At 34.5% G+C, this 27,567-nt stretch overlaps 1 protein-coding gene across 2 annotated transcripts in view; it reads left to right on the forward strand.

Moving 5' to 3' along the window:
* Positions 1-27,567, forward strand: part of slc23a2 (solute carrier family 23 member 2) — a 68,821-nt gene continuing 41,254 nt past the window's right edge. The window contains exons 1-3 of one of the 2 annotated variants that reach the window (XM_021472133.3): positions 1-302; positions 19,978-20,041; positions 24,102-24,334. In XM_021472133.3, the coding sequence (XP_021327808.1) occupies positions 20,029-20,041; positions 24,102-24,334 (246 nt within the window). In that variant the 5' untranslated portion in view covers positions 1-302; positions 19,978-20,028. The remainder of the gene's footprint in view (positions 303-19,977; positions 20,042-24,101; positions 24,335-27,567) is intronic. The other variant, XM_021472134.3, reaches the window with a different exon arrangement.

Raw genomic sequence — 27,567 nt, forward strand, 5'->3', positions numbered from 1 at the left:
GTCAGAGTTTGTTTTGAGCATGCGTTGAAATAGCACAGTGCCCCGTGTACGTCCGTGTATTGCTATATAACCAGGAAAAAAAAATGTTCCACTCTCCTCTAGTTCATTATATGTAGACACAAGAACCTCCAACGCTGGAAGCTGTTTGATCTGAGAAAGCTGCTGTGAGTGTGTGTATATTTCCCCTCAGTAGTGTTGAAGTAGGGCACGCAGTACTGCAGCTGCCAGGTACCACGACGGAGACAACACAAGGGGAAATTACAGAAGAGGACAACGTTTTTTGTTTTTTTCTACCCGGAAAGGTAAGACATAACGATTCAATGTGTTTTATGACATGTAGGTACTCGTAAGTGTGAATTAATATGTCTCAGATCAGGCTAATAATCGGGAAAATGATGTAACATTAGTCGCATCCCATCACAGAACTACGGATTCCAGGTTTCAGGGATGCGATAGGAAATATCTGATTTGTTTATATAAACATTGCCGTCAGACAAAGCCTTTATCAGACCACTTACAGATTTTCTTGATGATCTATTTATGTGTATAAGATGCTATCGAGGGATGGCGTTCAGTTCCATTGACCTGTATGGTAAGCTGGGCCATAGGCGATAAATCACTGGCTCCTTTAAAATAACCACGTGCTTTTCAGCCTGTCTGCTTTGATATGTTTTTTCTCATCTTAAACTAACCAACAGTGACAGCTAGTTAAGCTCTCTCTCTCTCTTTCACAGGCTGCGCACATGTTTGATGCATTACATCAGTTGAGTTAACCGAAGTGTAATAACACACGACGACATTCAAAGTTCACGTTTAATTTAACTAAACAACACATTATTAATGCTTATTTTACGTTTTTTGGTGTGTATTCGGTTTAAAAAACTAGCCATTCTCATCTTAATTGGTTAAATAAGACGATACTAGCTATAGTGTTCATATAAGAAGGTTAGTAATACTGTGATAAGGGGATAAAGGGGAAGCATGTGAGGAAGATGTGTAACTTAGCAGGTTCATATCGGGTAAAGTCTGACGACATCACAGGTTACTCATGTGATGTAACATTACATGTAAAGTCAGGTTAAATGCCATGAATGGATTTGGCAATTAATGCATGTCAGTGAGTTCAAAACTGTAAATGGTTTCTTTGAAACAGAATGGTAGGTGTGGATGTAGTCTGGTGGCTGCCAACTTCTTGTGCTTTCAAGCTAGACTCGTAACTAGGTTAACTGTCACTGTAATTACATGGTGTATTGTACATTGCATCAAATAGATGCCGTTCGAATGACCAATTAGTAAGTAGTTATTGTGTACTATGAATTTAGCCATGGGTCCTTGGGTTTTAATGGGTTTTAGATGTTTTTTTCTGGTGGAAGTTAAACTCAATATTGATGATAAGTAGGAATGCCGCAATCATTTATTTTTTTTGCCCTTGAGTCCAAGTCACTTGATTTTGAGTATCTGCTTATACCGAAACTCGATCCGATACTTCTATAATACATAAAAAAAGAATAAAGGAAAAGCGAAGAAACAGATCCAGAATGTTAGATATTTTTTATTTAATTCATCTTATTTTAACATTCATCAACTCTGTGAGCATTCCTGTGAGGTAGCTTAAACAATCAAGTAACGAATAACCAATTCTCCACTTTTGGACAATATCCAAGCATTTATTACAAAAAACTAACATAAAAACAAATAGAACCTCAACTTAAAATACCTGACAGGCAATCCCAAGTTTACATATCTCACAGTTTGCTTTGGCAATGTTATCGTAATCTACTCTATAATACCTCAAGACTGCAGACATACTTGCGCTTTCCACGTTAAGCTCCTTCTGTGTTCTACTTTGCCTGCGTTTATCCCATGAGTCTCTGCCATAAAGTCATGTCATGTCGCATACGTTGCTGTTTCTGTGTAAAGTCAAGAAAGAGGTCTGTGCCACCGCATAACTATAGATGTGATACATAAATATATATTCGAGTCCTGATTGGCAGGTAACTTCCAATTCCGATCGAGTCTGAAACCACGTGATCAGGCCCGATTTCTGATAACGTGATTGGATCTGGACATCCCTCATGATGAGCAACAAGAAACCACAAACATAATTGTTATGACAAAATAACAATTTAGGGTCATTCCTTGTCCATGTCGACTCGGCTACATGTCCTTTGCTCAAAATTTAAATGTTTTTTCCAAAGAAGATGACCATTAAATGCATTGGATAAGCATTTATTAAGTAATCCACTATTTTGTACAGCAGAGTCAAAATGACAGTTGTAGCTTAAGTAGAGCATACCCAACATCATGGCGGTTAGTAACTTTTTAATTTAATGGCTAATTTGTATGAATTCGTACAATCCTATTCGTACAATTTGCATATTGCCAATGACAGTTGGGTTCAGGGGTGGGGTTGGGTGCCACATCTCTTTTTTTTTTGTTTTTGTTTTTTGTTGAATCGTACATTTTTGTACAACTGAACTTGTATGAATTAGCCACAAACTGACAAAACAGAAAATACTTGTGTTTCCTTGTGAGATAAGGCTGGCATACCATGTCTCAATATAAAACATAAATTAATTTGACAGTTTTTGTCAATTTGAAAATGTGTAGCAACTAGCAACAAACAATGTTGATGTCAGCGATTGGTTTTGCTATAGTATTTGCTTATACTATCATGATTGCTCAATCAATATACATCCACAGCATTTAATATGTTGGCTTTTATCACTATTTCTATTTTATCACCTGTCTTCAAAAATAGTTAAGAAAAACAAATTGAGCCTGAAAATTTCTGAAATTTGTTTGATTTGACATAGAGTAGCCTTTTGGTTATCAAGAGTATCACAGTCATATCTGGAAATGTATGGGAATCATAATGTCTAAAGCCTGGACATATGAATGAAATGTGTTGCATTTAATAATAATAATAGTAATAATAATAATATAAAAAAAACACTCTGGAAAACTGAGTGGTACACTGTAAAACCCAACAGTCAACTTTATCAAATGAAATCTTTGAGTAGTTAACTCAAATTTACTGAAAGTTAATTCTACTCATTTGAAAATAGTTTTGAACTCAGCGTTGAAGGTAATGAGTTAATTAAATACCTAGTTGTAAGGTTACAGTACTCGTATAGATTAGTTTTTGACTCGGATGGTTTGTAGCAATCAGTTTCCTTAAATGGTTTGAGTTACTTTAACCTTTTTGGTTTTACAGTCTTGTCTATTTCCATATTTTGTTTTGTTAATTTTTATTATATAAAGCCAAAACTGCTATTAATAAAAATTAATTTGAAGTCTTCTCGGTGACATTTTCTCCTAGATTCCAGTAATCACAGTATTTCCCCATTGTATTTAATGAGTAAACAATTTGATCATAGTCGCTGAAGATGAAGCTTGTTTCTGAGAGCATAACTGATTCTACTAGTTTTCCAGCAGTCTTTTAACAGAATGTACTCAGAAAGACTTCCAAGTCTGCGTAAACAGTTTAGATGAAGGAATATAGTTGAGAGGAATCCAAACTGGATTGTGGCAGCTGTATTTTACAGGCTGACGTCTGTTAAGCAACAGTGAGGACTGTATTGAGTGCACCGCTTTGCTTAAGTCTGTTGTGCTTGGTTTGTATTTTCCTTAATATCGTACAAGAAGTCTCTGTAGTAGTCATGGATCCTTATTGTCATTTATTTATTTATTTGCATTTTCTCATGTGTTATATTGGAGATGGAGTTCAGAAAAAAACACTGATGTTAATTTACTTAAAGTTAGTTCACCCAAACTGAAAAGTTTGTCATCATTTACTCACCTTTACTTGTTTCAATTAGGGACCGAACGACTGAACAATTTTTGGAAGTCGACTCTTATGTTATTAATGAGCCACTGTTTTGCATTATAAAAGGTCACTTCTCCAGTAAAAAAAAAAAAAAATGCTTCTCCAGTAGGAAATTTAATATGACAGAAATGTGGATGATGTGTGGATGATTGAAAGGGACATAACTAAGCAACATAACAATCTGTTAACGAGGAAGTTGTATGTCCCAAAGCTTGCATACTCTTTTGTTACACACTCAAAAGAATATACTTTTCCCTCAGAAAAAGTACAGACTTTCAGGGCATAGTATAAGTATGTCAATTGGGTCAAAGCAAAGAAGTTTTCCGCACTTTCATGGCTGCACGCTTGACTGTTTCACGGTTCATTCACAAAACATGTCAGTGGCAACGTGTTGCAGAGTACAACAGCCAATCACATTACTTTTTCACTGTTGCGTAAAAGCAATTAGCTATCGTCTGCTCGAGGGTATTTGCATGGCGTGATTTAACTGGCCGACAACCGTTTGATGATCTAAACTTCACTTCAAGTTCATGTTATTCATTGACGCTGACATAAAAAGACCCATTTAAATTAATTTCAATAATGCGAGGGCAGTTTCATTCTGTGCACTTACATTCGTGTGTAAGGCTGCCATGTAGTTTAGGTCAAAAACCACATGATCTGTTTTGCACTACTAGTCTACGTCAATCAAAAAGCGTCATGGCAGTCTGCGCAACCCCTAGTTTCAAAACCGTTTGTATCTGTTTATCACAAAAGAAAATATTTTGAAGAATGTTTGGAATTGGTAACCGTTGGCTTCCATTTATGGTTTTAAACTTAATTCAAAATACTTTACCAAAATAAAATTTGGGACGTTTTGATCCACTTGAGGGTGAAAAAATTGTGTGAAAAGTTTCATTAATTTATCCCTTTAAACTTGCATTAAGTAGTGTTTCTCCTTCCTGAAACTGCTTCTTGATGGTTCTTCCTAAAATGCAAGTCACCTGCGATATGAACTTTGAAATCCCCCCTAAAAGTACAAACACCTTGGATGGTGAATCATTGTTTCAGCTAAAAGCCTTTTTTTTTTCAATGTTCTACTGAAGTAAATTCACCTGCTTTGTGGATGATTTGAGGGTGATTAACCTAACGCTTTTAGTTTGTTTATTTTCAGGGTGAACTGTCGGTTAAACTTTTTTTTTTTTAAATAATATATTTTTTTTAATTAAAGCTTTTGTTTTTCAGTTGCTTTTTTCTCTTAGTCTGAATCAGCATTGGTCAGCAGAAGTCACTGCTTGCTTGTTAATTCAAACATGCCGGGTTAATTTTTTTTAATTGCAGAAATCCTCAATTAGCTGTATTGATTTCACAGAGCTTAATTTAGTGAGAAGAAGCTTGTAATGAAATGGTCGAGCTGAGAGAGCGTCTTGACATGGCAGCGGGCTGACAGACACTAAACATTATGTAAAACACCATTGAAAAAAATAGGAGTATTTGGGTCTTTCTTCCTCTTTTTGATTTGTTCTGTTTCTCAGTCATCTGATCACTCACCAAGTGGAATTTAGGCCGTTGAGGATAAAAAGAAGTCATCACTCACACTCTCGGTCGCACTATTTCAGGCCCGTTCTTACCAATTCTGAATCTCTGTTCTCTTTTTTTTTGTGTGTGTTTGATATAAATTAGAGTCTCGGTAGTTGGAGTTTTGATAGTTAATGTTAATGATTTATGTTTTATTTTTATATATGTTTTACTTGCACTAAAATGGCTGTGAATTGTATTAATTATTCTTTGAAAAACTGCTTAAAACTGTAAAAATGCTACAATAAACCAGCTATTTTTATAACCAAAAAAACAAACTAACAATTTTTGTCAGTTTATACTATGTCATTATTCCAGGTACAGTTAGGGCTGTTAATTATTTATTTATTTATATTTAAATAATATTTATTTATTTATTTATCATGGATTATGCATTATGTTTATTGGGTTATTCAATATATTCTAACGTCAAAATTGTTGCAAAGTAAAATAAAAAAAATTTAATAATAAAACTACATGTTAATATTATTTAATTAATAATTTAAATTAGTTTTTCAAAAAATTACCTGCTAAAATAAAAAATAATAAAATAAATTAACCTAAAATAATATTATCAACATATGTTATGCTTTTTGCTTGAGAGATTTTTAAGGAATTTTTATTACAAAAATTGTAAAAAAAAATTAATTACCATTTGAATATATTAATTGTGTTTTGATCAATGCTCAGTGGTTTACATATTATTTGGTATAATCATAGAAAAAAAAATCACCCTTACAATACCCTAAGAAATTTTCAACGCTATAACAGCTTTATTTGTTAAATTAATATATAATAATATAGAAAAAACATTACATGAATATTATGTCATGATGTCAAATAGGAATCCAGCGATTAACCGATTTCACTACCATGCTTTAATTCATCATGGCTAATTAATCTCAAAGACTTCTTAACACTGTGTTTCTACACAAAACAAAACTGCTGCAACTAAACAAAGTTACGCCAACTGTGCAAAAGATTGAAGTTCCAAGCTTGTACACCTTGGCTAATATGCACTCACGCACGCACACAGGATTAACTATGGCTGGCTTTGGCTATAAGGGCTGTTATTGCGTCTTTTGCAAGTCGCAAGTTTGTTATTTCCAATGGAGAATATTGCACATATTGGAACCTTTCCAGGCACACCTAGTTAAAAGAATGCTGCAAGTGCACCGCAAGTCATGTGACAAGAACTGGACCAATCAGCTTCATACTTTTTGAAATATACACATTTCTAATCCAAAGAGACAACTAATACAAAATGGAAAATACCAAACAGTTTTGTAGTACAGTTGATCAATAGTGCCTTTCAGAACGTATTGTACATTTGTTCTCTTTAATAGGGAAATACTTAGCTAATATGTTGCTAAGATTTACATTAGATAAAAAGTTCTTTTTTTTATTTATTCTTATTTTTTTATACTTATTGTTCTGTCATTTTATTTTCAGTGTAAAATTATTACTTATGTTTAAATGCCCAAAAAATTGCTTATTTGTAAGTCTAAAGAGAAAAATGGAATATAATTTGTTTGCGTTGTATAATTTGGTTTGTGAGCAGCAGTAAATAACAAACTAGTTTTCTAAACTAAGTGTTTTGAAATTAATGAATGCATTATAATCGTGATAACCGTGAAACCGTGTTTATTCTTGACTATAGTTGTACAACCGTAATCTATAATCGTTGCATCCCTAATGTTCAATACTTTCCATGAATTTTTATGCTTAAGTTATTTAACTATTTTATACTTTTGTAAGTAAATGCCTTATAATGTGCAAAGCACTTTTTTAGTGACTCACGTTCATTTTCATGTGCAGTTGACCTTATTAAAAAAAAAAAAAAAAAAGCAGGCAAACAGGGTCACATGTACTTGACCGCATGGTTTTATAAATTTGGCTGACAGTGTCCTTGATGGTGCTGCTTTTTTTTTGGTCACACAATGTTCAGACAGTGGTTTCTACAAGTGTTTCATGAGTCTGTGGATATATAACTTATTTACTCTGTCTGATTGAGTTAATTTTAGGGCTATATATATATATATATATATATATATATATATATATATATATATATATATATATATATATATATATATATATATATATATATATATATATATATATATATATATATATATATATATATATATATATTGTACGAGATGAATCTAATTTCACCTGAATTTGAATAGCTCTATTTGAAAAGATTTCAATAACTCAGTTCAACTGTGGTGATCTGCAAACAATATAATAAATTGCAATCATATAAATATGACAGGGCAAAAAAAAGTAAAATGAACAATGCTTTATGGTTTTTCTGTGGAGGCTAATAGTATTCAAATACAAACATTTAACAATCAAACAATATAACATGCTCATCGTTACATAAGTAATTTCATACACTAATATAAAAGTCATATCTTTAAAATTTTAATCTTTAATAAATCTATTTCAGCTTGATTAATTCAGCGATGTGAATATTGCGGAGACACGCATTGCGATATCAATGCTCAATCGATACATTGTTCTGCTCTAGTTGATATAATTACATTTAAAGTGTTAACCGTTTGAAGATTATGTTTTTAAAGATCTTTCCTCCACTTTGTCATGTTTAAAGCACTGTATTCAGTTTGTTGGGGTTACTGAACACAATTTAAGGTGAAACACTGCAGGCAGACACCTTTTTTTTTTCAAGCACATGTCCATTTTAGGCTTGTTGAATTTTCATAAACATTTTTTCTCAGTCTAATGTAAATGTCTTTTAACTTACTATATTAATTTGTGCCATTTGATTTAAAGTTTAGTTTTAAAGCTGTTTTTATTTTGTCTTGCTTTGGGGCTCACTTTTACAGAACGATGTGCTCATACAAAATTTAACTGATTTATATAGATTTTATTCTACAATATAAGTGAAATTTATTTGCTGACCTGTGGAGAAATAAACACAAATCAAAGTCATAAAAGTTATACAAAACAATGTTGAACTTAACTTCAACCAGTGTTCAGATTTTTTTTTTTTTGCCTCATTTGCCTTCTTTCCAAACTTGTAATTGATGTTTTTCTTTTTTTTTTTTTTTAAAGAAAAACTCTTATTTTTGGAAATGGGCTCATTTTGCAAGTATTTTTTTTTTTTTTTTAATCCATTCAGTTTTTCTCCGGGTCTGGTAGGAGCACTTTTAGCTAAGCTTAGCTTGAATCAGTGGTTCCCAATGTTTTTTTGACTGAGACCCCCTTTCCCCCTCCCAAATTTAATGATATTATCGCTCATATAAGTTTGCTGTGAGGATGACACAATGTTGTTTTCAAACAAACGATATGTTTATTACGATATTTAGATATGTTTATACACAAATAATAGCCTAATGTAAAAGATAAAAGCAAAACATCAGTAGTGCATTTGTATTGGGTACACCTTGCAGCATTGGAGATGAGTCATCTGCAAATGTCTTATTAATTTGGATGGCCTCATGCATTCATTAGCAAGAACTTTTGTATTTTTTTTAATACACTGTGACTAGGTCAGGGACACTTTGCTTCGAGAAAATAGAATAAAACCATAGTTCTTGTAATATTGTTATTTCCTGCATTTTGTGTTTCCAGTAGTGTTGCGAGCCGAAATGTTTGCAGCTTCCTTACCTGGGTCCAGTATGCTTGGGTAAATACTATTAGCTGCTGAAGGCAAATCATTGTGGACGAATTTCAAAAAAAAGAAGGAAAAATATGACGTGAACATGTGACGTGGGTTCTAACACCCCAGTATAGTGAAGGGGACTCTATACTGCTCAGTGTGTGCTGTCTTTCAGATGAGATGTTAAAACGATGTCCTGACTCTCTGTGGTCATTAATAAAAATCCCAGGATCATCCTCATCATCATTTTCATCCGCTTATCCGGGGCTGGGTCGCAGGGTCAGCAGTCTTTGGAGAGAACTCCAGACACTTCCCTCTTCCCAGACGCTTCCTCCAGTTCCTCCGGGGGATCCCGAGGCATTCCTAGACCAGCTGAGAGATTTCTCTCAATGTGAAGGAGCAGTGGCTCTACTCCGAGCTCCTCCTGGGTGACAGAGTTCCTCACTCTGTCTATAGGGGTGCGCCCTGCCACCCTGCGAAGGAAACTCTTTTCAGCCGCTTGTATCCTAGATCTTGTCTTTTTAGTCATGACCCAAAGCTTATGACCATAGGTGAGAGTAGGAACGTAGATTGACCGGTAAATCAAGAGCTTTGCCTTTCTGCTCAGCTTCTTTTTTACCACAACGGATTGGTACATCGACATTACTGTTGCTGCTGCACCAATACGCTTGTCAATCTCACACTCCATCCTTCCCTCACTCATAAACAAAACCCCAAGATACTTGAACTCCTTCACCTGGGGTAAGGACTTTCCTCCAACTTGGAGATGGCAACCCACCTTTTTCCGAGGTGCTGATTCTCATCCCTGCCGCGTTACACTCGGCAGCAAACCACCCCAGTGTATGGTGAAGGCCAAATTTGCTCTCTGGCCTCTGTCCATCATGGCCTCCTCGCTACATCACGCTTCATCACTCTGTCACCTCCACCAATCAGCTGGTGTGTGGTGTGTGGCTGCCTTCGCATCATCCAGATGGATGCTGCACACTGGTGGTCGATGAGGAGATTCTCCGAAGTGTGTTAAAGCACTTTAAGTGTCCAGAAAAGCGCTATATAAATGCAAGATATTATTATTTATTATTATTATTATTAACTAGACAGCAGCAAGGCATAATATCATTGCGTCTGCTGCAGCCAAGGTATGGCAACAAAGTATTTTGATTATTAACCCAGAATGTATAGTTCTCAGCCATATCAACCTAGAAGATAACAACTTTCATTGACAATCAGTCTTGATACACAAGGCAATTACACTAGAATCATGCTATAAATAGGAAAATATGAGATGCTAATGGTTTCATCTGATTCAATAATTTATGGCCACCTAAGCTAAAAGTGCTTGCGCTGGTTCATAGATTGGCTAAATGAATTTAACAAAGGGTAAAACACTTGTGGAGCTGTTAAATGAATCTATTTCCAAAAAAAAATTGTTTAGTGTTACGTTAAAGTAATCAAATCAACTGGGGAAGCATGTTGACTATATATTTTTAATTCACCTGCAGTGTCTTAAATTAATTGTACCACTTCTCTTAAGAGCTTTCATTTGATTCACAACTCTATAAATGACTCCTGCTGTGCTGCAGTAAATGTCCTCTTGATTTCTTAGCCAGTTTATTTTAAGTCCTTCACTGTGTATCTGTCAGATCTCTTCAAATGCCAAATCCATGGCAAAGTCTTTTATGTTTAACTGACATGCATAAGAGAGACCCGTGCTTTTATATTCGTTTTTGCAGGAATTCGTTATTCCTTGATAGCGACTCAAAGGTTTGTCTTGAACCCCTGTGGAGGTATAAATCAGCTCTCTAGGAGTTCGGGGACCAGGTTCAGATGTCAGGTTCTTACTGTGATGTGGTATTATAGCTAATCTTAGTTTACCACTGAGAAGACTAATTAAACAGCATTTTTGTGTGAATTCACTGTTGCGGAGGAATGTGTTGTCATGGGCGTGGATTAGGTCGAACTTTTTCATGACTGAAACCAAGTAGTTTAAGTCATAATCAAGAATTTAGAGTTTTCAGTCATGTGACCCTATGCAGGGCAAACAACACTGGCTGGAATGGCAGCTACACTTGGATCTCAATAGAAACGCCACACAAACCCATCATTTCCATCTGTTTCATGCTACAAATATTTGGATCACATATCAACAGAACAAAACATATGATCACAAACTAAAATATGGGCACTTGCGATCCATATACTGGTGTTTCGTTCACTTTTGCTCTTTATACTTAGCATTTCAATTTATACTTTACATGCTGACAGTTAGAAAGTTGGGTACCAATAGGTATGGGACAATAACTGTTTTCAAGGTATACTACGCTTTGGAAAAGGTTTTAAAACTGCTAAAATTTAATGCTTCTACGGTATATGTACAATTTTTTTTTAAATGTTTTTTAGAACAACGCTATCTTCAGCAGAAAAGATATTTAAAGATGCCATTTTAAATAGTAAAGAAATCTATGTTTTAGGAATTAATAAAGACAGCAGAAGTGAATTATTCATTTTAATTATTAATCCAGATGTTTTCTGTTACAAAATATTATAAATATTTCTCTAAAGAAACTCTAGTGTGTTCAAAGGGGATTTGTTTTGTTATGATTACCCAGACACTTAAAAAATATATATTTTTGAGTCAATGACTCCAACATTTGAGACAAATCCATACATTTTTCCTTTCTAATTGCATTAAAAATGAAGGAAACCACATGCACATATATATGTATATGTATATATATATATATATATATATATATGTATGTATGTATGTATGTGTATATATATAGTGTGTGTCTATATATGAGCCATATCACAGGAGTAGCAGTGTGCTATGGCTGTATATCAGCACTGGTGGGAGGCGTGCGTTGACACAAGGCTTATTTACAGCCATAGCACACTGGAAAATAAAAAGGAAAATCAAACACTGAGAGTCTAAAACCCTTTTGTATCAGGAACTACTTTTTTTCCGCCATTTATTCACATCTGTAGTTGATGTCAGAACAGCAGGAGCCATTACTAATTCACCAACGTCAATTTAAAACTAGTGTTTGAATGATTCTCTAGCGTAATGTGAAGCGACGCTTCTGGTGTGTGACCCCCTTAAGAAGATGACAAAACAGTAAATTTTGCTCACATTTTAAGGTTATAAGGCTGAACGTGACATGAAATGCCATCCGTCTACAGAGATTTCTCACCAGACTGCTGTTGTGTTTGCGTTAAGGAGGGAAAAGGCTAAATCCAGCTTCTTATTCACAGCTTCTTATTGACTTTATCCGGTCCACCTTAACAACTAAGGTTTCCGTTTTTCAGCTTTTTATTCACGCTCAAGTGAACACACTGAGCAAGGGCCTGTTATGCGGTTTTGGCGCCATCTTTTGGATAGACAACGTCAACCATATTTGGTTGCCGACGAGCTCTCAGAAATTGTAAATATTGTAGGCACTATTCTTACAAATAAACTGCATAGTTGCAATCTAAACAACTACATTCTCGACTAAAAAAGCCTCAAAAGTGTATTTTGTTGTCTAACAACAGTAATATTTATCAAACTGTAGTGTCTGCTTGTTGCTGGCTGTATATGGGTGTAGTAATACACAGGGTAAAGAGGCTGTACGGATGCTGATATGACTTGAATATATAACGCTATCAGCCAATCAGATTCGAGATGAGACAGAACTGTTGTGTGTGTGTGTGTGTGTGTGTATATATGTATATGTATGTATATATATATATATATATATATATATATATATATATATATATATATATATATATATATATACTAATGCTAATTGAAAGCAATAGAAAAAAACATTACATTAAAGCTAAAACATTCTTACTTACTCCCCAGGCAATTTTATATCGAAGTTGATAGTTAGTCGCATCATATTGGTGTTTCATAATATCTTATTTTTATGAAGCGAGTTGTTAGCCCAACACTTACCCTCAAACCTGGAGGACCAGGACATACACGCATACACTATGGACAATTAACTTACCCAGTTCACCTTTAGTGCATGCCTTTGAACTGTAAGGAGAAACTGGAGCACCCAGAGAAAAGCCATTGTGAACGTAGGGAGAACATGCAATCTTCACATAGAAATGTCAATTCACACAGCTGGGGCTCGAACCATTGACCTTCTTGCTGTCAGGCGTCAGGGCAACCCATTGCGCCACCATGCTGCCCCAAAACTAAAACATACCATTTATATATTTTATTTTATATGAATATTGAATTAAGATGCTGCCATTACAAATTGCGAAATTACGTAATGTGAAATAGTGCACACAAATCATTTGCAAACATTTGCTATTGTAAAAAATAAATAAACAAAGTTGGTTTTGAAACCCTTTTATTATCCTCTTGTAGAGACTTTAGTTTGCAAGCCTTAAACTCACATTATTCAGCATGGTTTTTTGCTAAACATTAAAAAGGAAGTTTTGAACATAAATGCTGAGACTGAGGTTTTATAAGGAATGTTTGTGAAATATAATGAGTTTTATTACAGTCACGAGTGATAAGTTCCTCTCAATAAAGGACAGGTTTCACTTCCAGTCACATTGCATGGTAGACATTTGGAGATAGAGAAAGACAAAAACATCAACATTACTGTCAAACTTACCTCAAAAATACTCTTTGGTGATTTTTTTTTCTTCTGACTTATATATATATATATATATATATATATATATATATATATATATATATATATATATATATATATATATATATATATATATATATATATATATATATATATTAGGGGTGTAATGGTTTACAAAAATCACGGTTCGGTTTGACACGATACAGTGGTGTCACAGTTCGGTACGTTTTCGATACAGCAAAAAAAGCCAGAGGATGTCTCTGATTTAATTTATTAATGTATTAAAACTAACATCATAAAAGTATAATCCTGTTTTTTTATTTTTTTATTTTATTTTACTTTTAACAGTGATAGAGCTATACTTCCAGGGTTTTCTGCTTAGCCGCAAATAAAACAAATCCTTCTTTATACTCAAAACCAAAAAGCTTCCTATAAAAAATAAATATAATATTGTGGCAATAAACAAAAATAAATAAATAAAAGAACAATTTAGTTTGTAAATGGAACTCCGTTTCAGTCAATTTTTAAGTATTTTTTTTTATTTTCAGAAAGATGAGTGTCCACCTTTTCCTCAGACAGCACATATCTGCTTGATTTGACTGTCACCTGCCATTTCAGTGGATCTGAAAGCAGGAATTATCTGACTGAAATAGGATTATGAAGGAATAATGTAACAGGGCTCTATTACATTTAACATTTTCTTAAAACCTGACATTTTCACTACCGATTAAGATCTCTCAAATGTTTTTTTTATTTCCACCACTCTCTTGGTAGTGGTGATTGTGCGGTACGTATCTGAAGAGCGGTGGGGGCGAGTTGTGCCCAACGTACCTGAAGAGCTGGGAGGGATGCGGTGGATAGGGGTGTTACGAATTTAAGGACCAGGGGGAGACACGCGATGTCCAGAAGATTATCATTCGTTTGCAGGTATCCAGGAGTCTCCCGAAGCTTCCGGGAGACTTTGGATGTCTGGGATTACATTAACGTTACTAGACATTTTGCGAGCTAGTGTAGCGCGTGCCCGGAGTAGTGTTTGGAGGTTGGCTCTTTTGTTTCGGGGGTCCAGGGTTGCTGGGGCAATGGGGATGGTGCCAGCACGAGCAGCCAGGCTAACACAGAAGCTAGCAAGATTGCTAATGAGTGCATGCATTAATAAAGTGATATTCTAAATTCAGAAGCGATGGTCTACTGTTTAACATGACAGCGGGGAAGGCAGCATATTGTCTGCCACATCATTTGGGATGCCATGTTGAGCGTTGTTGCACTGCAAACATTATATTTTGTACTTATTCCCTTTTATCTTTTTAGATGTTAGTCTGAATTGAATAGTTCGGTTTGTAATGCGTACCGAACCGAAAGTCTCGTACTGAATGGTTCAATACGAATATATGTGTATGCTTAATATCTATCACACTTTCCACAATAATGTACAAGAAAATGCAATCCCGGTTTCATCACTTACTGAGCAAATTTGTAAGAAAAAATCCCCCAAAAAACTGTTAGAACGCTCATCAACCGTAAACGGACATTAGCTGGATGGAATGTATTATTTTCATTCAACAGCAAAAGTCTGTGGAAAGTAGGGCAGTGCTTTAATCTGCTTCATTGCCTTGAAGCTGAAGAGCTTGTTGTTTTAGTCTTTCTCCAGTAATGTTTTTTTCCTAGAGTTTATCTCTAGGGTTTAAGGTATCCAACATTAACACCTCGAGCAAATATGTTTTTTGGCTGGAGCTTTTCCAACCTTAAGCTCTTGCCAGATCTATGAGTGTTTACTTCACCCGTTTTCATGATGTTGGCATACGAGTTTGAGATTTTGGGTTATTACAATGGTAACTGTGATGTTTAATAGGCATTCTAAAGGTGCGGTCAAATTTACCTTTAAACTGTTCTTACAGGTTTACACGCACACCTATAATGCTAACTCATAAACATCAGTTTCACGAAAATAACTTGTTGTCCCGGTTTACATGGTAAGCAATATCTGCCAATCCAAACTTACATTTTATTTTTTTAATGTTTGTTGTCATGTTATTGTAGAAGAGTATGACAAGAGTTAGTCTGGACACTTGCTCATTTTATCTCCATTATTGTTTTTTTTTTTTGTATTTTCTTTTTAAATAATTGTTGGAGGGCAAAATAAAAATCGAAATGTAATTGTGATAGGGCACAGCCCTACTTTTAAATCAATGTAAGGGGCAAAAATCTAATGATCGCTTTGTGCTTAAGCTTTCTAACTTTATTTCTCTATAAAAAAAATAATAATCATAAAAAATGGCACCTTCACATGAATTTATGTATTGTTAGAATATTAATGTACATGCAAACTCACTCATTCATGAAAGAATTTATGCAATGTGCAGTTACAAATGAGGGCAGTACACAATAATGATAAATTGATTGTCGGTAGCTGTTTCTCTCCAAAAATGCTAATTAAATTTATGCGCAAAAAACTAGAATATCGCATAAAAGACGTGCAAATTAAGAAGCGATTCCATTCAATGAGTCAAAGAGAATAAAATTCCCGATTAACTGGTGCCAAATATCAGCAGTAAAAACGGAATTTGCTGTGGCTGGAGAAGCAGTGTGAATCTTTTCTTTATTTAATACATGATTTGCGCCTTAGAAGACAATGCTGACAGGTAATGATCGTGTGGTGGTGTTTGAAGGTGTCTGACATTTCCATCATCCGTTTTTTATACGCATTCTCAAAATTGATGCGAATTTTGTCGTTTCCATCAACTGTTTTTTATGCACATTTTTAAAATTAATGCGCATCTTGGCGTTTCCATCCGTTTTTATTTGCATTTTCAAAATTGATCCAAATTTTGTCCTTTCCATCAACCGTTTTTTAAGAACATTTTTAAAATTGATGCGCATCTTGGCATTTCCATCAACCGTTTTTTATGCTCATTTTCAAAATTGATGTGCATCTTGGCGTTTCCATCATCTTTTTTATATGCATTTTTAAAATTGATGTGATTATTAATATTATTTTTTTATTTATTTATTTATTTATTTTTGGTAGCGCACCAATTTTGCGCAATCAGGAATGTTTTTTTTATACTCATTTTAAAAATTAATGCGCATCTTGGCATTTCCATCAACCATTTTGTTATGCACATTTTCAAAATTAATGCGCATCTTGCCGTTTCCATCAACCACTTTATGCGTATATCCAAAATCTGCATAAAAGTAGGTGGATGGAAACAGCTACTCTTTCAAGCAATTATTTCAAAATACGAAATACATATGTCATTGGCTGATTTGTTCATTCATTTAGAAAATGAGCTCTGCAGTTTCGCTCTGAGAAGCACTCATTTTCCTCCAACTTTGTTTAAAACAATCATTTACTTGGTGAAAAAAAATGAATCTGAAAAACCCATACAGAGCTTCTGCAGGGAAAGTGCTTATTTCAGTTTGCCCTAGGCATGAGTCTTGCTTTATATTAAGGGTTAAAAAATAACAAAAAAATAAGATCTCGTTAGCATCATAGTCTGTAATAGATACGGATGTAGTATTCGTGACATCACCCATAGGTTTTTAAAGAATGCAAAAGAAACTACAAGTAGGCGTGGTCAACCTTCTGCATTTTGTTTGCGCGTCATTGCACCAACCATGGGATATCAAACAAGGGCAAAGAGGCAGAGCAAAAGTGGAGCTACAGATGTCTGCTATCATTTTGCTTAGACAGGCTTTCCTTTGGGAGGAACGCTTCATACTTCATTACCTGCGACTCGTTTGTGTTCTGACCACATGTGCTTGGTTGCACACTATATCAATAAAGTTTTCAGACTTTTAAAAACACAGTTGTAGTTCATTGAGCTACTAAACATTGTTCTTATGACTTTTTTTTATTTTTATTTTTTTTACAGGAGTAAAACTTAAATAACTCCCAAAATGCTATAAATATAGTCTGTGTTAGTAAATGGCTATTTATAAAATCCAGGCGTAACAGTGTATGACAACATTTCAGATGACTGTTCTAGAGCCTACAGCTAATCAATCTGGCAGATTCTGGACAGATTGTACAGATTGTACATTTATAGAGAGGGTATAAGTATATAATTTCACTCACCTGGGAAATGGAGACCACGTGAATGGTTTGTGAGCACAATTAAGTGTGCATAGCATGCCATATTTTCTGATTATTAAGAAATAATTCCAAAAAGCAAGTGACTGTGTAAAGCCACATAAAACAAAACAAAAATACGATGTGTATGCCGAGTTCAGCAGCTAATCAGCTGGAATCAGCTGAGGTGAAGTGACGATGACCAGCGAGACCAAGCTGTCACTCAAGTGTCCACGTCCTTAATTATGTAGACTTACTGTAACTTGATATAAATGAAACATACGAGTTATAAAATAAATTCACCCCCCTCACAGTTGTCATGAAGGGTAATTTTAGCTATATGAACCAAAATTGTTGTTTGTACCAGGCTGTAACCACCTTTTTTTCTACTGTAAAGTTGGCCATTTTACAGGGGGGTCAATAGAAATTTGCTCTATTATGGAGCCAGGACTAGCGGAATTTCGCTGAATTGCAGTTTCAGTTACTTCTGTGTTTGCTTGATGAGGGAGAGCGGGAGGTTGCCGCGTGGTTAGCATGTGTGGTTTTTTTTAGTAGTTATCCTGTCCGATGCACTGACACACACATGCTGCTGACAGTTTAATGTGTTTGAGATGTGCTGTTTTCCTCAGTGTGTAACTTGCATTCACTTACATACACTGGTATACTCTCAATCTATAAATGTTAAAAAAGTGAATTTTACAAATGCTTCCATTTTGCTTCGCATAAGTCTTCTACGTTTGGTAGAGCTACATTTTTAAAATCTCTGAATTGATGCAGAATCAGTTTTTCAGGCAATTTTTTGCTACACCTCTAATATTTAGAATTGAAAACCAAAAAGCAAGTGAATTTTATTATGCGCTCATCTAAATTAGTTATTTTTACATTGTTACAATGTCACGTGATTTTTAAATTCAACACTGGGCTAAATGTAAAAAAAATACTATTAATAAATAATGTGTAAATTAAAGAACTTATATTCAAATATGCAAAACAATTCAGTCAAAGTTTTATTTTTATTTATTTATTTATTTTTGTATTTTTTTTTTTTTATTTATTTATTTTTTACCATATATCACCCAGCCCTCAAATCTGCTTGAACAAACTGTGTATAGCAGCTGAATCTTTGGACTGATCTGTCCTGCTGTGTTTTGGACCGTCCAGTGATGATCACATTACGAAGACACACACTATACCTGAAGGGTCATCATGATTAACAGCAGTGAAGCTCAGTCTTGATATAAACTGACATCTCACTCTGTTTGTCTACGTGCCTCACAGATTTAAACACACACACATACACACACACACACACACACACACACGTTTACATGTGGACAACACAGCCTATCGCTAATCAGTGGAAATATTCTTGGGAATTGTGCTGAAGTTCATATTTAGGACAGACAATTTCATGACAGTTTCATGTTTTAAAGCGGTGAAGATGAGTTGATTTATTAGCAGAACGCTCTTATGTCAGCTTCTAAACAAACAAGCTTATCTTCTCATGTTATGTTAGCGTTAAATGGACATTTTTAAAGTTTCATTACCAATTCCAGTATCGTGACAACACTAGTATCGTATCATGAGGCCTTTGCCAATAAACAGCCCTAGTAAACTACAGTAGTAATGTGTCTTTACATTGAATTTTGTGCTGACACAGACCTGATTTGGGGCCACATTAAATCGGTTGTGTAAATATGACTTAAGCTTTGTAAAGTATTAGTCATGGATTAAACTATAGCCTCGCTGTTACGACACTCTCGTTTGAGTCCCTACATAAAAGAGCTCAGACAACAAAGGAATATATATGCAACTTATTTATTATATACAACTAATAGAACCACAAATCAAGAAACAAACACATGTCTAGGGAATAACAAAGAAAATAACTAACTTTAACTACACATATAAATAATGCCAAACAAAACCATAAGGTTGCAGAAATAAAGAGATGATCTTGACACGAGGACAGCCAAGTTGTCACAACGTCCTCCAGAAGCCAGCACATCACTCTTATTTATATGATCCAATTGGTGAGCAAGCATGGCACCTAATCAGGATCTGCCTCATCCAACTGGAATCTTGGGGTCGTCACACTCGCACACACCAAACATTCATTATAAATTTAAAGCACATTAATTGAATGCTTGAAATGCCTTGTAATTTGCATCTTGGCTGCTTATTAACTCCTGTCTATCTTTCTTTTGTCAACCCTCATTCTTTGTCCACATCTGTCCTCACTCGCCTGTCTTTCTATCCTCCATCCTCCCTCTATGCCTCTCTCTCCTTTCAGTTTTAACTCCTCCCACACAGATGCTTCCGGCCGACCTGATTGGTGGGAGTGATGTGTGAACTAGGTACTCATTTCTTTACTGTCCCCACCTGCACTCGAACACCTGCTCATTGCAAAGAAAAATCAATAAACCATCACAGATTTCTAGCATTGACTTGTTTGCTCAGTAAACTGTGTGTTAGACTTTGATTCTTAGAAAGCAGCAACTCTTTAATGCGGTTTCTACGTTAATAGTGAACTAATAGTCTACGTTTAATAGTCATAAGGTGAATGATACATCATGGAAAGGCTTTTTGATAAATTGTTGGTGTAACAATCAGTGTTATCGTTACAATTGTGAGGAAGAAATTAAATGTGACATTTTAGCAGTAATGAAATGAAAAGGACTTGATGATAAAGTGTTAATTTGTCAATGAATGAGGGAATCGTAAGCAATCCTTTCTTTTTTTCGGTTTAAGAGTATGTTTGATGTATGCAAGAAATTAAATATATATGCTAATACTATTAAATGTATATTTATTTAAAAATCATTAGTAGTATGGCATTACATGAAATTATTATCATGCAAACATATGTTTTATTTAAAAATATTGTATTCAATTTTTCTTGGATGTCTAATACTGTTGTTGTAATTATTGAATTACTATTATTAAATACTAAAATTTATGTATAAAACCTATCTATGTATGTTTTATGAGGAGCTAGATTTTTAGGTCAATTACTTTTAATAGTGGGTGTAGCCATATTATTTTTAATAATATATTGTGTACAGTATATGCTGTGTAACTGTTTTCAATACCATGATTTGGAAAAGTCAAGTTATTAAAACTGCCAACATTTTGTGGTATGTGTAAGATTTTTTTTATTTATGTTTTTGAATGATTGATCTGACATGATTACTGTTCCAAAGTATTTCAAATGTTTCTCAAAATAAAATATATTGTGTTCAAAGGGAAAAGGTTTAATTTTTATTTTTTACCCAGACATTAAAAACAATATATTTTACAGCAGTAATCACAATACTGTGATATTTTTATCCAAGCTTATCATGTCATCAGAATCTTATACCGACCCATGCCTATACTGTGTGTACATTAGGGGTTGAACGACTTAAAATGTTTGGAGGTCGACATTTATGTTATCAAAGTCCACATCGACTAGTCTTTTGTGATTTTATTAATAAACACGAGATGTAAATCTTTTGCAACATGCCACAATTTGCTGTTTATTTGCAGAAAATATGTACAATATGCTGTTTTACATCTCATATCACGTTGCAAAAACATACAACATTAAATTTAAAGTTCACTCAGATTTAAAGTTCACTTTAATATTTATTGCAGACAAAACAAAATAAACACTTAAAAAATTACTTTCAATAATGCGAGGGCAGTTTCATTCAGTGAATTTCTTTCGCGTGTAAAGCTGCCCATACAGTATATATGGGGTTGAACAGATGAGTTGACACCTCTGTACTTTTTGATTGACGTCAACTAGTTGCGTTTTTTTTTTTTTTTAACTGTATGTATGATTTATGGAAGAAATTAAATGTATATGCTAATTTTTTTAATATATATTTTAAAAAATAGAAGTATGACATAATATTTGCATTATAATGAATATATATATATATATATATATATATATATATATATATATATATATATATATATATATATATATATATATATATATATATATAAAAATATATACATATATATATATATATATATATATATATATATATATATATATATATATATATATATATATATACACACACACACACACACACACACACATTTTTTTAAGTTGTTTATTAAATTTCTATTTGGTGTCTAATACAAATGTTATTAATTAAAAAAAGTATTATTAATATTAACATTAATGATAATAATGTATAAAACATATTTATGTATGTTTTATGAGGAGCTGGACTTTTAGACCAGTGATATTTAACAGTGGTTGTGACCATTCTAGGGGGAAAATTGACAAAAAAATGTTAACTGAATGCATGATTTATGGAAGAAATTGAAAGTTTATGCTAATAATATTAAGTGTGTGTGTGTGTGTGTGTGTGTGTGTGTGTATATATCATTATATATCATTTATAAAATCTAGCTGTGTACATTTTATGAGGAGCTTGACTTTGAACCAGTGAGATTTAATAGTGGGTGTGGCCACATTATGGAAAAAAATATTACCTTATTGTGACCATTGTTAGTTGGCGCATGTGAAGCACGTGTAGCGGTATGTGTGTTTGTGGACTTGGATGGCTTCTAGATGTCCAGCACATGTGATTGTCCAGAGTTCAAGTTCTACTTAGGGATCATGAGCAGCCACTGGTGCTGCGCTGACATGACTAATCACTGTCATTAAAGGGGAAAGTGCTGGAGCAAGGCCATAAGAAAAGCAAACATGACTAGACGTTTACCAAAATCAACAACATCCGCTGATAAAGCAGGCTGACCTTCACTTCCCTCTCTCTCTCTCTCTCTCTCTCTCTCTCACTCACTTTCACTTCAAGTTTTCCATCTCACCCATCATCATTCCTGGCCTTCCTCTTCTTTCCGCTGTCCTTCAGTTTTATTTTATTTTTTTTACTTCATGAAAAAAGTTTTACCACCTCACTTTGCCCAATCATTTTTTTCATGTCTGTAAGTGTAGATGCTTTATCACACATTATTGTTATGTTTATTGTTATTGATAACATTATTGTTATCATTTACTCCTACCACACTAATGTTAGGTGTGGGATGTGACTTTATAAACCATTTTTGATCAATGGTTTTACATTTGTGTTTGTTTCAAGATTCCATTTCATCGCCTAATTTATTTGTCAGTTTTTTATTTTTTATTTTTTTTTTGGAATCTTTTAAAATGAGTTTGTTTTCAAACTTGTCATTAAGTGTTTATTAATATGTAATAAACAAAACCACATCAAACAGACTGAGACATTTTTAATGTGCTGACGAGTTCAGATGCAAACGTTTGTAAATCAGGATGTCTGCAGGGTCTTAAAGTATTAAGTTGATAAGTCATTCATGAGAAAATAAAGGCCCTTTAAAAGTTATTTTAAAGTCATAGTCGCGTTTTTACTAGGAATACATTTTGTTGAAGCATTGTCCAAAGTGTTTGACTCCAAAAAAAGCACACATATATTTATTTTCCTCCTAATATTAAGAATGACGTGCTTGATCCACAAAACTCCTCCATACGGGTGATGTCACGTAATTTGCGACAAACGTGGGAAACTGATGTGACGCTCTCCACATGCCAACCTTTTTTGACATCACACGGAAACAGCAACGCGTCTAGCATGACATCACTTTGTTGCAGAGACTCTATTGGTTAAATGACGGCATAATCAGAACACGGAAACAGCTTGAAGCGGAAAGTATGTCTGCAGTCTGACGGTTTTATATAGTTGATGATGACAACATTGTCACAGCAAACTGTGAGATATGTAAATATTTTAAGTTGAGGTTCTATTTGTTTCTATATTAGTTTTTTGTAATATGCCGTTGCACTACAGTCCAAAAGTGAAGAATTAATGTGTTTTTGTTACTTGATTGTTCAAGCTACCTCACAGAAGTGCTCTGTTAAGTGTGTTCAAAGTGTGTTTTAACATAATATAAAAAATGTTAAAATAGGGTGAAGTAAATAAAAAAGGAACGTCTTCGATCTGTTTCTTCTCTCTTCTTTATTCTTTTTTTTATGTATTATAAAAATATTCGATCAGGTATTGGTAGATACTCAATCAAATGACTTTGACTTGAGCAAAAAAACTTGATCGGCACATACCTAGTAAATATTATTATTATCATTATGAAATTAAGTTTTTTTTTTATTGTGGCAGAGACAAAATAAATTCGTTATAAACAACTAGTCATTAAGAATATAGTTTAAAAATGTGTATAAAATCTCTGTTAAACCACACATAGGACATATTTTAAAAAGAAATACAATTTCTCAGGAGGCCTAATAATTTTACAAACATGTAATATACTAAAACTTACTATATAGTTTTTGTTTTAATTGATTGATTTAGTGATTATAGGAAGTCATCATATGAGAATTGTAAATAGTTTTCTTAATAGCTTTGCTCTGTTGTTTCTTCTCAGATGAGCTGGCTGGTCAATCAGTGGAGCATGAGATTGTGCTGACGGGCCGTTCGGCAGTGTTTCTACCTGAGCGCGAGTGGAGGAGAGCAGCAGATCCACAGTCAGTGGAGGACGAGCTCAGCGGAGGAATGGGTGTTGGGAAAAACACCACTTCCAAATCCATGGACTCCACCACAGAGCCTGGCAAATACGAGGAGGAGAACAAACACAGTGCACACTTCTATCCCATCCCTGTGAGTTTGTGTGTCTGTGGAGAGATGCTAATAATAGGCTCAAAAACAATGCCTTCAAGTCTGTCATTATAGTGTGTGTGCGTCTCAGAAGCTTGAAGTCATGGTCGTGCGTAATTGCAAATTGCTACTTCAGATAAGTGACATTTAAAAACTGGTTTTCCGTAATCAGTTCTATTTTAAGTCTCTGAAAACAACCAGGAATGACAAACTGTTCCTTTATTGTCGTGGCATGCATAATATAGCATTTTTAAAGGGTCACGAAACACCAAAACACATTTTTTGAGCTGTTGACAGTCGTATATGTGTCCCACACTGTTAAAAACACTATTAGGACACATATATTTCACTAAAAAGTGTAAATTGGTTGTTTTTGCGTTATTTCAAGCAAATTCGTACTTCCTGTTTGAAACGAATTTTTGAAGCTGCGTCACGGTCATGACATAATAGCATGTATTCCAGCGTGCAGACTGGGCGTCTGTGCCAGAGTGTGTCTTATTACGTCTTACAGTGTGTTGCATTAATGCATGAGTAAGGCTTGGTTCAAACCAATCAGCGCGCTCTATTGTGCAACTTCATTAATATTCATTACTGTCACAGTGTAGACGGCAAAGACGCCACGTTGTGTTGGCAAAACAGGCGTGAAGTGTTGCTTTTATAGTTTGCTGCAGTTAAGTTTCGTTTTCATTTTCTCTCTGTGAGAACGCAGACTCGCGCGTAGATTACAGTGTACGCGACGCTCGACAACAATAACTTACGTGTCTAAGGAGGATTATTGTTTACCTGAGAGCTGTTCTCATCTGCAAATGCTGAGATCCGGATTCGCTTGTAGTCTCCTCTTAATAAAGACGCGGCTCTAGTTGCTGGTGATTGTCCTGTCTCTACAGATTTGGTAAGTAAGCGACCAGTGCTCTTTGTTTATTCAGTTCGTATTTTATTCGTATCAAACAAACTATTGCACCGAGTGTTGCTGGTGATTGTCCTGTCTCTACAGATTTGGTAAGTGAGCGATCAGTGCTCTTTGTTTATTCAGTTTGTATTTTATTCGTATCAAACAAACTATTGCACCGAGTGCAATAGTTAGCACTAACAGTTGCAACCAAACTATAACCTCGTGTTGGATTTTGTGACCGGAATAACACACACAGCTTTCTGATGCTACCTGCCGTGTGCATCTAAGTTTCCGGGAAATGCTGAGTTTTTTTCTCTGTCATTCGCCGTGCGGTATCAAACATTGTATGAAAAATACACGCTTAGAGCAGCTCCTCGAATCAAATATCACGTTTGTCGGGAGGGACATTAATGAATTCCCTGAATGAAACTGCAGTTAAAGTCCACCATTTAATAATTTGGCAAATAATTCGACTACAGATGTCCATGTAAACACAGTCACATTGTCCGCTGTGGGTGGGTGTGTGTTTTGACTCTGAAATTCAGCGCGCCCAAATAGATACTCCCATACCAAGCCTCTTTTCTTCCTCCGACACTCCCCCCTAAACAGAGCTGGACACGCCCACTTTTCTGACTTTTTCCAAAGTAGAGGTGTGAAAACACACTGCTGAAACGAGGGGGTTTCATGGCCCTTTAAATATCCAAACTAAAATCATAAATGCAGTGGTAACACTGGCATTCAGATGTTTTGAGTCAGTAACATTCAGGATTTTTTTTTTTTTTATAAATCAACAGTTTATTAACAGTATTGCAAAGGGTTTGATTTCTGATTTACATATTTTTTTACTTTTATATTCATCAAAAGAAAACCCAGAAAATAAATACATTTTAAAAGAAAGTTAGAAAAATAAGCTGAGCTTCTTTTCATAATTGTAATATGCAAATTTAATGCTATAAAGAGACATTTATTTATGCTGAAAAGGGCTCTTTATAGCAGTAAGTCATCATATTAAAATGAGTAAATATGTGATACGAAACTTGAGTATTTGCTTTTAAAGGCTGATTTATACTTCTGCGTCAAGCACACATGTATGGTCTCGCGTAGCCTTCGTGCGTTCCCATTGCCTGCATCGTCGTGGCTGAAAAAAATTTTTCCTACACGTTTGCATAGCGCAAGCTCTGTGATTGGTCAGCTTGGGAGCAGTGACGAGTGTGGGCGGTGATGAGAGCCGCAAGTCCGATGGAGCGAGTGTTTACATGTGGAGTCCCGTGATGAAGCTCGAGGGGTTTGTTCTCCCTTAAATGATCTAAGATAATTTGGCAGATCCTGGATCTTTTAATCTTGATAGCTGATGACTTGCTAATTTAGTTCTTTAAGTTTGCGAATCAGATTAAAATGTCTGGATGAACTGATCTGAGATCGCTGCGTGTGTTGTGAAGGACAGATCTATCAATCCACGAAATCATGATCAGCAATACAACGATTGGCTGATGGCACAGCAGCGTAATGACATCATCTGATTAATATTCAATTACGCATGTGAGCGTCATTACATAAAATTTGTAGTAAACTGTTAAATATGATACACAATAACTTTACACTTTGGTCGTGGGCTGCATGTTTTACACTTTCAAGTATCAAGAGTATTTAGCAGTTTATTCAGTTTTACGTTTAGAGCAGATTTTTTTTATTATTATAGTAGCCTAGCTCTATTTAACGTTCTTAATAAATGGTTGTTTAAATTAATTTTGCATCACAAAAGCATTTTGATATTGGTAAAGGCGTCTGCAACTTTTGCGAAGCATTAAATCACGGTCATATTAGCTATCAAAACATGTGCATGACTGCATAAAATATTATTCCTTTAAAAAAAACTGTGGAATTTTGTGTATGTCTATTATCATACACAAATTATACTAAAACTGGAACCTTAAAATAGTAGGCGTTTGTAACTAAAAAGTCTATATTAATAAATGTTCTTTTTAAACCTCTTTGGGGAACAGCCTCTGTACTTTTATTTCAAAGTGCAGATTGCATAAGTTTGATTTTATATAATTTTTCAAACTTCTATTTTCCCAATTGTATAAAACTACTACTGTAAGAAAATATTAGCATTCGGTACATACTTTCAATGTTACCTTTTCTTGAAATGGCCCTATCTAATACTGTTTATATGAAATGAGCCTGCTCCCGAGCAGGTTTGAGCTACCAGAACTGCTGCTAAAACTCTTAGAAGAATGAAACGATCCTGGATCATGTAAAATCGTCAATAATCAAATCCAGCTAATTGAGAAATCCACGTATTAAGAACGAAACTCAGATAGAAACGTTTTGTTTTGTTTAT

Source organism: Danio rerio, chromosome 8, assembly GCF_049306965.1.
Source record: "Danio rerio strain Tuebingen ecotype United States chromosome 8, GRCz12tu, whole genome shotgun sequence".
Lineage (NCBI taxonomy): Eukaryota > Metazoa > Chordata > Actinopteri > Cypriniformes > Danionidae > Danio > Danio rerio.